Source organism: Canis lupus, chromosome 18 (assembly GCF_003254725.2).
Source record: "Canis lupus dingo isolate Sandy chromosome 18, ASM325472v2, whole genome shotgun sequence".
Taxonomy (NCBI): domain Eukaryota; kingdom Metazoa; phylum Chordata; class Mammalia; order Carnivora; family Canidae; genus Canis; species Canis lupus.
In genome coordinates, this window is record NC_064260.1 from 48,077,407 (window position 1) to 48,090,343 (window position 12,937).

At 58.2% G+C, this 12,937-nt stretch overlaps 1 protein-coding gene across 8 annotated transcripts in view; it reads right to left on the bottom strand.

Moving 5' to 3' along the window:
• The window catches only part of ANO1 (anoctamin 1), an 81,436-nt gene that overhangs the window by 52,868 nt on the left and 15,631 nt on the right, over positions 1 to 12,937 (bottom strand). For 4 of the 8 annotated variants that reach the window (XM_025451770.3, XM_025451767.3, XM_025451769.3 and 1 more), the window contains exons 3-8: positions 9,746 to 9,844; positions 8,801 to 8,952; positions 7,278 to 7,332; positions 4,115 to 4,166; positions 1,738 to 1,803; positions 1,200 to 1,255 (exon numbers count right to left, since the gene is read on the bottom strand). In XM_025451770.3, the coding sequence (XP_025307555.1) occupies positions 1,200 to 1,255; positions 1,738 to 1,803; positions 4,115 to 4,166; positions 7,278 to 7,332; positions 8,801 to 8,952; positions 9,746 to 9,844 (480 nt within the window). The remainder of the gene's footprint in view (positions 1 to 1,199; positions 1,256 to 1,737; positions 1,804 to 4,114; positions 4,167 to 7,277; positions 7,333 to 8,800; positions 8,953 to 9,745; positions 9,845 to 12,937) is intronic. The other 4 variants (XM_025451772.3, XM_035701958.2, XM_025451771.3 and 1 more) reach the window with 1 other exon arrangement.

The window sequence follows — 12,937 nt, forward strand, 5'->3', positions numbered from 1 at the left end:
TACAAAGTGCCCAGTGCCAGGGCTTTCATGAGACATGTGCCCAAGGAATGATGGCCAAACGGTGGTATTTTTGTGGGACAGGGAGCATCAGAAGCCAGGGGGTAGGGAGAGACCAGCCATGCAGGTGCAGGGGTGGGGGAGAAAAGGACAGCTTTGTGTGGATGCTTTGCCCTCCCTGGGAAGCAGGGGAGGAGCTGCCGGCAGAGGAGGTGGGGAAGAGCATGCAGGCAGAAGGAACAGCTTGCACGAAGGTACAAAGACAGGAAGCTCAGTCAGTCGACCCCATCTCCTGCCGTGAATGATGAGGGGCAGCAGGTCAGCTGAGCATCTGACCCTGAGTCAGGGGTCCGGGGCGGGGGATGGCCCTTTGCTCTTCTGGCGATTGGGTTTGCCCAATCCAGACTCTTACGGGAAGCCCTCTCGCTTCCGTGTTCCCTCTGATGCCCGCTGGGAATGATCCCCCGCTTGCAGATGGGGACATGAGGCCCAGAGAGGACAGGGGCTGCCCCCACCCAGGGCCTTGGAGGAAGGGGGCCAGGACTAGACTCTGGGCTCCCTGACTCCCAGCCCCGCCCTTCACTGCTCTCTCCTGCTTCGTGGCTCCCAGTCCTTGTGGCAACACACATGTGGAAAGTTCTAGGGCCCTCTGTCCAGGGTTCCCACACTGCTCGGGCCCCACAGCGCATTCACGGTGCCCCGCTGAACCCTAGCCCCTGCTGCCATGGAGACGACAAGAGGAGAATCATCCCTCTCCACCCCAGCCCCCGAGCCAGCGCGCGGCAGTGGCCACAGGCTATATTTGTCGGGGGATACCAGAGGGATTTGTGGATCCAGCTCAGGAAGCCGGGCCACTGGCTCTGCAGAAATAGATACAGGGCCCCGGTCACTCTGCCAGAGCGGGGGCAGGGCGGCCGGGGAGACTCGGGCAGGGGAAACATTTCCTGGACCAGCTGGCCGCAGGGCTCATGCCACCAACGCCCCTGCCTCGGTGGGCTCGTTCTGCAAGAAACGATGTCCTGGGTGTAAGTGCTCGGTCCCCACCGGCGTAGCGGGCAAGGCCTGTGTGCGGCTGACATTTACAGGAGAGCCAAAGCAGGAAGCCCAGACCGCAGGATAATTAGAGCTCCCTGGGGGTGTGGCCCGCGGGGATTTGGGGCGTCCGATGACGCAGACGCAAACCCTTTGTCAAGGTTACTCACGTCGTGCAGGGGGTAGGCGGCCGAGTAAACGCCGTTGGCCAGGAGGCTTGTGATACCTTAAAAATAAAGGCAGAGAGAGGATTACGGACCCAGGTACGTCTCCCGCCGCTCTCTTTGCAAACAGAGCAGTCCCAGGACTGTCTCAGTCGCCCAGAATGTTCTCAAAGCCAGCTGGCTGCACAGAGCCAGGCCACTTTTCTGGTGTTTCCTCCCCGGGTTCAACTAGGAGACGGTAAAAACATGCTCTATCGGCAGAATTAGGAAGACACAGAGGAAACCCCAAGAGACAGTTACGCCTGGGAGGAAGAAGGTACCCCCGAACCTGCAATTCACCAACTACCCACACCTGCTGGAGGGCAAGCCTACAGATGAGAAAGGTGGATTTTAAGTGGTTAGAAAAGCTGAATCACGAGAAAAATACGGATGGGAAAATTGATGGTGTTGGAAAACACACATACAATTTGGAATTAGATTTGAGGTTGATTGGGAAAGCCGAAGGGGAGGCCTGCGGGCCCCACAGGGGGGCGGAGGCACTTACCGTATTTACTACATTTTCGCCTTTTACTTAAAAGGGCAGAGTCCTTCTTTCTTCCCTCTCCTTGCCCTGTTTGTACATCGGGCTATTAGTTACATGAAAACGACTGAAAGGACCAAAACTGCATTTGGGGGAGAAAGCGTTCGCTTGCGGCGGTCCGCACACCTGGGGGCGGTGGGGCAGTGGGGCGGGGGCCAGGCCTCGACGGCGGCCCGGGGCCCTGCGCTGGGCGCCTTACACAAGTCACCACACCTGCACCTCCGCAGCCCGCAGGTGTGCCTTCAGTGCCCGGCCCCAGGAGATGGTGCTGCGGAGGGAAAGGCAGAGAGGGGCGGGGGGCTCCTGGGAAATCTGATCTTGCTCACACCCGGGGGCGGGTGGGCAGTGCTGCTCGAGAGTCTCCAGAAGTCCTTTGCTGGTCACAGAACCCTCGGCATGGCCAGGGGGGCTTTGTAGGTGATAAGTGGGTCGGCTTTTTCAGTGGCCCAGCCGGCTGGACCTTTACTACTCCACTGGGAAACGGTGGGAAAGTGTCTTCCTGAAATCCATTTAAAAATAGACCATCTCCTCTGTTAGTGATCTGGAATGATCAGGGAACCCCAGGGATGCTTAGAAATTCAAACCAGAGAGAAGTGGAAGCACACAGCGAAAACCCACATGCGTGAAAATTAATCTGTAATAATAGTGGACATGGGTTTGATTCAGCTTCATTGGCTCTCTCAGCATGGCATGGCCACAGGGCCTTTGCACAGGTGGCTCCCTCTGTCTGGACCCCTCATTTTCTTCAGACCTCTGCTCACGTGTCATCTCATCAGAAAGGACTTTTCTGATCATTGTTTCTAAATCCTCCCAGCCCTCCCAGCCCCCACAAGATGACATTCTGGCTTTTCTGATGATTATCTCTTTCCTCCTCCAGAATATAGATCCCCCGACGGTGACAGACATCAGTACTTGCTCAAGTTGAACAACTGAGTTTGGAGGTCAGGAGGGCTTTCAGACAAGGCACCGAGTGAAATGGGGTGCAGATGAGGGCCCTTGGTCTATCCACTCTGTCAGCAGGTTTGCCAGGGACAGGCTGGTGGGGCCACTCACAGATGGCTGCCCCTGGGGCCGGCCCTGGGCTCTTGGCAGACCTCCTCGGCAGCCATGCAGGTTTGCCCTGGAAGGGACCCTACAGGGGCCTCATAGGCACATTAAGGTCTGGGACACTGTGCCGTACGGGAGCCATACTTCCTCCCACCTCTGGTGACCTGGCCACTCTAGAGGCTCTCGCTCCGTCTGTGGGCAGGCCTACAGTAGACAGTTTTCCTGGGCTCCTCTCGACCCCTGGACAGGACCCCCATTCCATTGACCTAGGACATGGGCTCAGAGAAGGCGGCCCTGTGACTGGCCATCCTGGCCACAGCACACGCAGCCCACCTGACCCTAGGGTCCCTCCTCTCCTCCTGTGTCCTGGGCCGGGCCTGCAGCTCACCCCTGCCCCCCTGTCCCCATGCGATTCTCTGCTTACTTCCCGGCATCCCTTCCTCTTCAGGGAGCCAAGTGTGCAAGGATTCTCTGTCCTGGATGCAGAGACCCTGCGCCTACCAGCGCAGCCCTGTGCCCCTGGAGGGCGTGTGTGACGTACAGCTCTCAGCGGGGTGGACAAGGGCTGAAGAAGAAGGAGGAATGCTGGCCAGAGGCATTCCTTTGCTCTGAAGTGTCTGGTTTTGGTGACCTCAGCCTGCAGCTGTGGGTGAGGGACCCATGCTGGGGTGGGGGTGGGGGTTCGACTCTATACACTTGGGTCTGGACAATTCTGCATCTGTGGCTTGGGGTGAACTATAAGCCGTACGGTACGCAAGGTGCCCAGCTGGGATGGTTTCGTGGTAGGTTCTAGAATCGGGATGTATGTCGAGGACGTGCCTTTCAGCAAGGCCCAGGGTGGAGCCGTGTGGGTCCCAGGTGGGGTGCCTTCCTCTCCACGCTGGGTGCATGTCTGGCTGCTTCCAGCCATGGGGTGCTGCTTTGGGCCATCACCCCCCCTGGAACCCCAATTATGTTCGCCCCTGGGCTGTGAAGGTCAACAGAGGGTGACGGCACCTTGGTCACCCCTACAGCTTCCAGCAGCCAGGATTTACCACCTCTGCAGGGAGAGGCTCCGTACACCGCCATGAAGGCCATGGGCCGGAGGGAAGGGCACCCTGGTGCCTAGAGCACCAGGCCATAAACCAGCCCTGTGCTCCTGGAATAGCTCTCCTGTCTGAAACGCTTACACCGGCTTAAATCAAAACCTTCTAAAAACCCCCCAAAACAGCTCCCCGCCTCCCACGGAGATGATTGGAGGCAAGATTAGGGCTGGGAGGGGAGTGCTGAGCTCAGGCCCCAGCAATGTCCTCACCCATGCTGTATTTGGCCTTGGTACACGTTGTTCTTTTCAGGATCTCGTAGACCTGTTGCAGAGACAAGGAGGAGGGGCGGACAGTTACTTGACGCAGCACTGGCACGCAGAAGCTGTCACAGGACGGCCAAGAAGCGACGTGGTCGAGCGTTACCAGCGACAGCCACCCACTTTTCTCTAAGGACAGATGGCAAGCCTTCCTAAGGATGCGCATCACCAGCGCCAAGGGTGTGCTGTTCTGCATTTTTCACGTCCCTCCAGGAGGCACAGTGCACGTTGTGCTGTTCAGGGTTGAGCGCTGTCCCCTACGCCCTGTGGGACAGGCCACTCTCCCTTTTGGCTGGGAAGGGAGTTGGGGTTCAGAGCCACGGGGACCCCACCAATGGGATCCCTCCTGGGTGTAGCCCTGGATGTTCTGGGAGCCCGAGGTGGGGGCGGGTCTTGGGAATTCATCCTACCCTGCGTCAGGAGATGACAGACCCCCCGAAAGGTTGCATACCATCCCAGCCCCGTGCCCCCTTTACTAACAAAACATCTCACTTGGTGGCCTCAGGGGCCCAGGCCTGGGCGTCTGCTTGCCTCTGGCCCTGGCTGCACCACACACAGGTGTGTGGTCCTGGGCAAACTACCTTACCACCCTGTGCCTTAGTGTCCCCGCTTGCAAAATGGGGTGAACATGACTGGTCCTCTGCCACAGACGTGACAGTGAAAGCAGCCATCCTTCCTCCAAGCCCAGGGCTCCCCCACAGGCTGCCAGTGGCCCCCAGGTCCTGAACCTCCTCCTGCACACCCCCATCTGTCCCGGCCCTCGCCCAGGGACCCGGCCTCCGGCTGTCCTCTCACTCACAAACCCTCCCCCGAGGCCCGGGGCCTTCACCTGTGCTCTCCCTTCTGCCAGAAGCATGTGGTCCCTGAGATCTAAGTGGCTGCGAGGGCCACGGCTCTGCCTTCTTGCTCTGCTCGTGTCCTGGAGTGCTCCCTTCCACCTGCCCTAAACATGCCACCTCCCTCCCACCCACAGTAGGTGCTCAATAACTGCCAATAATTGCACGAACGAACCACTCAGTCAGCTGGCCCTGTCCCCCTTACCGCCGAATTTAACTGCTGGCCCCATCCTGACCTTGCTGAACCATCTATAAATACAGCCTCCCACTCAGCTGTGGTGACGGCCCCATTCATGGCCACCTGCAAGCCCACATCTGCCTGCACCTGCCATCCCGCAGCTGGCCACTGGCCATGGTCTTTTTTAAATTTTTATTTATTATTATTTTTTTGTATATTTTTTATTGGAGTTAGATTTGCCAACATATAGTATAACACCCAGTGCTCATCCCGTCGAGTGCCCCCTCAGTGCCTGTCATCCAAACACCCGGCCATGATCTTTTTAGAACAGATCTGACCACATCATAAACCTTGCCCTGCAACCTTCTATGGCTCCCTAGTCTCCACAGGCTGAAGATCTGAGTCCCAAGACCAGCACATCCAGCCCTTCCCGCTGATCCTGACTCCTACCCCCCTGCACACTGGGTGACCCTGATGCCAGGAGCAGGGGGAAGGAGGCAGGAAGGGCTGTCCATCTCCACACCTTCGCCTAGGATGATATCTCCCCAACACCGGATACTATCAGATCTCAAAGACCATGGGGCCTGGCTAACCAAGGGCCAAGTTCTGAGCTGCCAGTGTCTCTGGAGCAGCGGCACTTTACAAACTGGCCTTCGAGGTCTTTGGGAGAGAGCGCCCCGCATCCCAGAGGTAAAGCAGATTGTTCAGTTAGTACCTATAGACAGAGCCCCTTTCTGTGACTTGGGGTCACAGACTGAACTCTATTCTTTTGGCAGATTCCCAACGAGATGGGGTCTAGAGCTTCCCATTCACATATGCCCCCCAGCCCCAACAGCAAGAGCGAATTCGTGACTTTGCACTCTGCCCTGTGCTTCTAGGGAGCACGGTGGCAGCCCCGGACATCGTAAAAGGCTGGGGCACACATGCATGTTGAAACCGACACGTGACTCGGTTTCCTTAGCTGGCCATTCCTCCAATTCTCTATTTCCTAACGATGAAGAAAAAGTAAGACTGGCTGGTTCTCCCAAGTGGCCGATGTCCGAGGTGTTCCCCCTCACGGACACCTGTCAGCCCCGAGCTACACCAGCTGGCCAATGTTTGCACACACACGAGTTCCTTCTCATTTACTATAATGAGATGCAATTGCTAAGATCAGTCAGTAACACGGTTAATATAAATCATGGTGCTGTGTCCAGGTCACCCTGTGTGGACAGGCACCACTGCCCGCTGAGCAGGAAGCCAGAGCCATTCTTGTTCTGGTGCAGGCTCGGTGCCTCCTGAGGTCACGAGGCTGGGAGCGGTCAGAGGGCAGGCAGGTGGGACCCGGATCTGCCTTCCCACTGGCAGCGGCCCAAGGCCCCTCACCAATGTGACCTGTACCACCGTCCCTGCATCTGGCCTCCTGCCAGCCTGGGGATGTGGCCGTGAGGGGCAGTTACCTGCTCAAAGTCAGGTGGCTTCCCCCCACCCCACCCTGCATCTCTCCCCTCCAGGCTGGGCTTTCTAGGAGGGGAGGGAGGGAGACAGAGCAGCAGGCTGTCTGCTGCGAGGTTAATTTCTTGTGCAGATAAATGTTGGGTCCTGAGCCGTGCGTGGTCCAGCCTGGCTGGTGGACAAGTTGGCGGCCGAAGGAGACACACTGAACCAATACCTTGAAGGGGGCAGGGTGGCCTGGGCAGGTTTCAGACTTGAATTTGCTCCTCTGGCACAGGCCTGGCAGCCTACCCCAACCACGCAGCTTTGCCTGCACCGCCCCATCACTCCTGCCAGGCCTGCCCGCTTGGAAGCGCTGGGTCCGGGGCCCCGGTAACTCGGTGAAGGGCCAGGGCAGGGGGGCTGGGGTACAGGCACTGAGGGGTCTGGAGTCCCTCTGCCCCCTTTCTGCTGCTCCACCTGGCTCTCCTCCTCCCACGCGGGGCGGAGGGGTGGGGGCTCCCCCTGGGCTCCCGCAGCCTCTCTGTTCTATTATTCTCATTATTGCTGTCACAGGCAATTAGAGCCCGCTTCCACCTGGAGGAGTTCTGCTGAAATGAAATTATCATCCGCTTCTCCCCGGGGCCACCTTGCTGGGGAGCCAGCGACTCCCACGAGCAATACTCACTATCGTGCTCCGGGTTTTGCTGTCGAAAAAGGAATCCTTGTCAGACAGGTCAAATCTGTTGAAAAATTGGGAAGGAAAAGACACAGTTCATCGGAGTCGGCCCTCCTGGTCTCCAAGGCCCTGGGAAAGCATGCTGTGCCCATGAGCCGTGACTGTGAAATTGGGCAAACTCCCTGTAAAGACCAGGTGTGCCCTGACCCTGGGCATCTGCAGCGGTCCGTGTCATTCCCCTGGCCCCTCCGGGAGGCTTGGACACCCACGCCTCCCTCCCAAGCATGGGCTTTCCTCTGATGATGCCCTGGGTCTCTTCTTCAACGCTGCCGGGGGTGGGGACCATGCCGCCCCTCCCATCAGACACTGCCAATACTGAAGACAGTGTCCCTATACTTCACAACCGGTCCTGAGGTCTTGGCTCCCGCAGAGGTTTCCTAAGGCTTCCTGAGGGCAGAGGGATCCCTCCGGGAGTGCTACCACTCCCCAAGGTACTTGGGGTACAGCCGGGGAGGGGGCTCCAACCCATGGGCCTGGAGGCAAGCCAGGCCTGGCAAAGGGGTGCCCAGGGAGTCAGCCAGGGCAGAGCCAAGGCAGGCCGGGGTGCTGGGAGGTCCTAGAAGGAGGGCACCCCCATCCTGGGGCTGGTGTAAGGAGCCGGGCTAGGGGCTGCTTTGTAAAAATGTCTTATTTCTAATCCCCAGGAGGATCAAGAAATCGCAGTGGAGTGCAGTACATGGCCCCTGCCCTGTGACTAATATGTTTGCCAGAGCAGAAGCCCCAGTGCTGAGCTGAGAAACCGTTCTCCATGTCCCGTGAGACCAGTGGCATCCTGGAGACCCCCCCTCTCCCCCTGCTTGTCATCAATGTCCCTCTGGGCCCCAGAGCCCAAGCCCTCTCTGTTCCCACCACTGCCCACACTCCGGATCTGTCCAGCGAGGCCACCACGGGCCCAGAGGGCTCTGCCCCACTGTCCCCTGGGAGCAGGGCAGGAGGGAAGGTTCCAGAACAGGTACAGAACTGCCAGGCAACCATGCTGGCTGCGAGTCCCTGGGGCCTCAGGACTCCAGCTGGGGCTGCTCTTTAGTTCCTGCCTCGCAGAGCTGGGCAGGCTTCAGGTGGCAGGTTAACCAGACCCTCTCACTGGAACACAGCCCCAGAGGGGCGGCGCCGGGCATAAGGGAGGAGATGCCCAGGTCACTGCTGTGGGGCTGTAAGCCAAGGCATGTGCACACCCTCACCCAGGCCTGTGCAGTGTTCCTAAGTGTCCCTCAGCAGAACAGGACTCTTGGTCCCTTAATTCCTTAATTAATGGTCATTTTGGAAATCATTCTTGAACCTTTTCTGTGCTCAAGAACCAAAGCTCTTCTGAGAATGTGCTGCAGGGGCGGAAACTCCCCACTTCTCTGGCCTTAGGGGACTGCCCTACAGCTTGTATCTCTCGTGTCATGTACCAGGCTGTGGGGTCTGCCCATCAGGGCCTTGGGGAACGGGCAAACGGGTGGGGTTAGGGGCGGGGTGTCCTCACTTACAAGTGCTGCTTCTCCCGGGAGAAGGGGTAGGAGAGTCTCTTTGTGGTCTGGGGTCTGTGCTCTGCCACCTTGGGCTGGATGGGGTCCGTGATTTTCTGGAGCACCGAGTTGATCTTTTTCAGGAGGCCACGGGTCTCGTTAATGTGGTAGAGCTGCAGACCAGATCGGGAGGGGGGAGCCCGCGTCATCTGCTGAGCTGTGACCCTTGGAATCTATTCTCAGAAGGTCCCAGGACTGTCCCACCCCACCGCGATGCATGTCCTGGGAACCGAGCTCTAGGATGGGGCCGAGTGCCTCCCCCCCACCCCCGCCACGCTCAGTTTCCAGATAAACCCTGCAAACTCCAAGTTTGAAGAGAGACCCCACCAAAGTACAATTGCAACACATTCCAGAAAACCTGCCTCTGAACTTTGCTTTGTTTCAAGAGGTAACCCACAGGGTCTCAGCGGATTTCAGGAGCCAGGGGCCGATCTGCCCCCAGAATAGCTCCCCCTGCCCCCTGCTTTCCTTTCCGAGCACGAAATAAAATCCCGACGCCTCACTAAACTCCAGGAACATACTGTTAGATTGCTTCTCAGCCGGAAATGTGCAGAGATTAAAAAGCAAAAGCCCAGCAAGCTAGGAAATGTAATTAGAAGGAGTCTGATGAATTAGCCAAGACACCACAAGTAGGAAAAGCAGGGGCGGGAAGTCTAAGTGGGTATTTGCAACAGGCTCCCAACTGCTCTCTCTGTGCCGTCTCTTGCTGGGTTTGGTCTGGGGTCTCCGAAGACCCTCCCAGGGCTGCGCCGTATCCTCCGTAATCAAGACCCGGGAGCCCGCTGCCCTCCCCGGGGGTGGCACGGACACTCACTTGGCCTCTCACCACCGAGCCCCTCCCGGCAACCTTCTCCCACCCAGCACCGGCGCCAACACAGGCCTCGGAGTACAAACATCAGCACCCACCTTCTTCGTGGGCATCTTCAGTTTCAAGAACTCGGCCTCTCTGCATAGCACGTTCCAGGGCGCGTGGATCTTTACAAATCCGACCCCGTGAATTTTAGTCTAGAAAGGAGAGAAGTCTTCGATCAGCGTGGGAAGCTCCGGGTTGGAAACCATCGCACACCTGAGGTTTACGGGGCTGCGGCTCTGCGTGGCTGCTATCAGCAGCCCCTCACTCACTCCTCCCGGCACCACCCAGAGGGGGTGTGGAGCCGGAAGGGCCTGGATGGGGTCCCATAATCTAAGATGCCTGGGGAATTTTCAGGGACTGCGAGCAGCTCGGCCAAAAAAAGAGGACCTTTCACAGTAGAGAAAGGTCCCTTTGACTCCTGGCTGCAGGTGGGTGCCCCCCGTCCCTTAGCAGAGAGGAAGAAGGGAGGCAACTCCCTCTGGACATTCCCTCTGTGGGGTCAGACCACACCTGCACCTGCACCTGCACCTGCACCCGGCTGATCCCTGGGGCCCTGATGTCGGCACTGTCTTCATACTCACATGAGTGGGCAGCCCCAGCGCAGGGGCTCAGGGGTGGGCCTGTTCAAGCCTGACACCCCCTGAACAGCTGAGAGCTTGGATGAGGTGCTTCCCCCTGGGCCAGTGTGTTGGATGACAGTGACAAACGGCTTGGGGCTGCTGGGCACTGGTTGGCTGCGAGCTGCGTGGCCACGGGCTTCATCAGTATGGATGCCACGGCCTTTCACAGCCAGTGGCTGTGCCCTGGCTTCACCAACGGGCTCACTGGCCTTGGGGAGATTGAGTCACAGCCCAAGTTCTCCCCAGAATTAAAAGCAGTACATGACACAGCATTCCCAGCCCTGGGTCTGTATCCACAGGAAGTCTGGACCCTGGAGAGACATGTGTGTCCACTGTTCATGCAATGCCACTCGCACCCACCAAGACAGCAACAGCCCGCATCCATTGACGGAAGGACGGATAAAGACGTGGTGTGTGCACACGATGGAGGAGCACCCAGCCGCGCTAAAGGACGAAAGCCGCAACGTGGTGGACCTGGGGCTTCCGCCACACGAAATAAGCCAGACATAGAAAGACAAAGACCAAAAAAAAAAAAAAAAAAGGAAAGAAAGACAAAGACCATGCGGCATCCCTTATAGGTGGAACCTTGTACATCTGTTTAAAAAGACCGATTTCACAGATATAAATGTTTCTGATATATCAGCAACAAAAGAAAAGCTGACTCAGGCCTGGTGGCCACATTCGTGACCTCATCCGGGTAACCGTTTCAGGACATATGGGCACATCAAGTCACACTTGCACAGGCGCCCTCGGTGTTCAATTACTCCTGCACAAAGTTGGGGCGGCGCGGGCCAGCAGCTTGCACTGGCAGGTGTGGGGCCCGCGTTCAAGCGCAACAATGCACAACGCCCCAATGACCCTCTACTCTTCTCTGCATGCCCCCCGCCCCCAGCCAAATTTCATGTTTAGGAGATTCCCTGGATGGAGCGAAGAGCAGTACTGAGGTAATACGAGGCACATGCAACATCAGCATCCTGGCTCCGTGTCCTAGTTCAGCTGTAACAAGTGACCACACAGTACATGGCTTAAAATGATGCAGATTCGCTGTCTCATGGTTTGGGGCTGGGAGTCCTAAATCAAGGTGTCCTTAGGTCACACTCCCTCTGGAGGCTCAAGAGGGAGGGTCCTTCCGGGCTCATCCAGCTGCTGGAGGCTCCAGGAGGTCCCTGGGCTGTGGCCACGCACCTCACACACCTCTGCCACCACATGGCCTCTCCCCTGTGGGTCTCTGTTTCAAATCTCTGTCTCCTTTCTCTTCTAAGGCCGCCTATCACTGGATTGAAGGCTCACCTTAAATCCCAGGTGATCTCACCCAGATATCCTTGATGTGGGTCTTCCAAATAAGGTCATGTTTGCAGATGCCAGGTGGACACAGCTTTGCCGCCATGCTTGCCATGAATCTGCAGCCCAGAGCCCTGTAGGGCTTTGCACAGTGAACCTGTCTATATGGTGAGAGAGCTTCCAAGAAGCATGGGCCCAGGAGCTGGGGCCTGAGGCCGCCTCAGAGGAACACACCAGGACCAGGGCACTCAGCACAGAGACCCGATGGGTGAGGGCTCAGAGGTGTGCCAGCGCGGGGCAGCCTGCAGGGAGCCTGGAGTCCTGGCATGGCCCAGGCTGGGCCCACAGCACACAGACCCGTGAACGGACATATGCCAGCAAGAGCTGGAGGACCCAGCCTGGGAGTTGTAGGGAGGGGAGCCCAGATCTCCTGCTGCCCTCCAGGGGCATGTCCAGGAGGCACCAAGATAAGGCCTTGAGATCGAGTGGCCTGAGTCAGCATTGCACCCCACCCCCGTGTATCTCTGGCAAGTGATTCAACCTCTCTGAGCCCATTTCCTCACTTGGAGTTCTCTGCAGTGTTAAGACTTGCTTCATACTCAGGGGAGGCCTTGGTGCTCTTAGCATCCCTGCCCAGCCCCCCAGCTGGCAGGAGGCGTCAGTGCAAAGAAGGGCTGTGTGGCTCCCGCTCCGGATCACCTCTCCTTGGCCACTGGGCAGTTGAGGCCACGCAGGCTTATGTGCATGAACACCCTTGGCCAACAAGCTTGAGGCCGCCTCCCCAGCTCGGGGAAGCCCTGGAAGGGACCACAATCTGAGAGGCAGCAGCGCCCCACCCAGGTGACTCATGGGCGCCAGGCCGATCTCAGGGGGTGCCCCGGAGCAGGGAGAAATGACCGCTGACCGCAGAGCCCGTCTCTCCCCGTTACAGACCCGGGTCTATTTCTGGGCACTGCTCACCCACACACAAAGACCCAAAATATATTCTTCCTAGTCTCATGGAGATTTCTCTCGCCAGTGGTCACGGAGCTGGTGCCTGCGGCCGGCCTCCCTGGGAAAACACGCTCCTCTGTTTACGTGAGCAACGAGGTCTCTCCCAGGAAACATCTGGCGGGATTTGGGAAAGGGGTCGTGGGACCAGTTTGGAAAACACACACATGGGATGTTCTCAAATGTGGTGCCCGGCCTGACCGTGGCCCGCCCCCAGTGGGAAGAAAGCGTGAGACAGCTGGGTCCCCCCTTCCCCAGCCAGGCACCCAGAGCAGCGAGTCTGGCCGACTGCTACCCTCCTGACGTGGAATCACCTGGGAGGCCGCAGACCCGATGGGGTGACAGGCGGGAGTG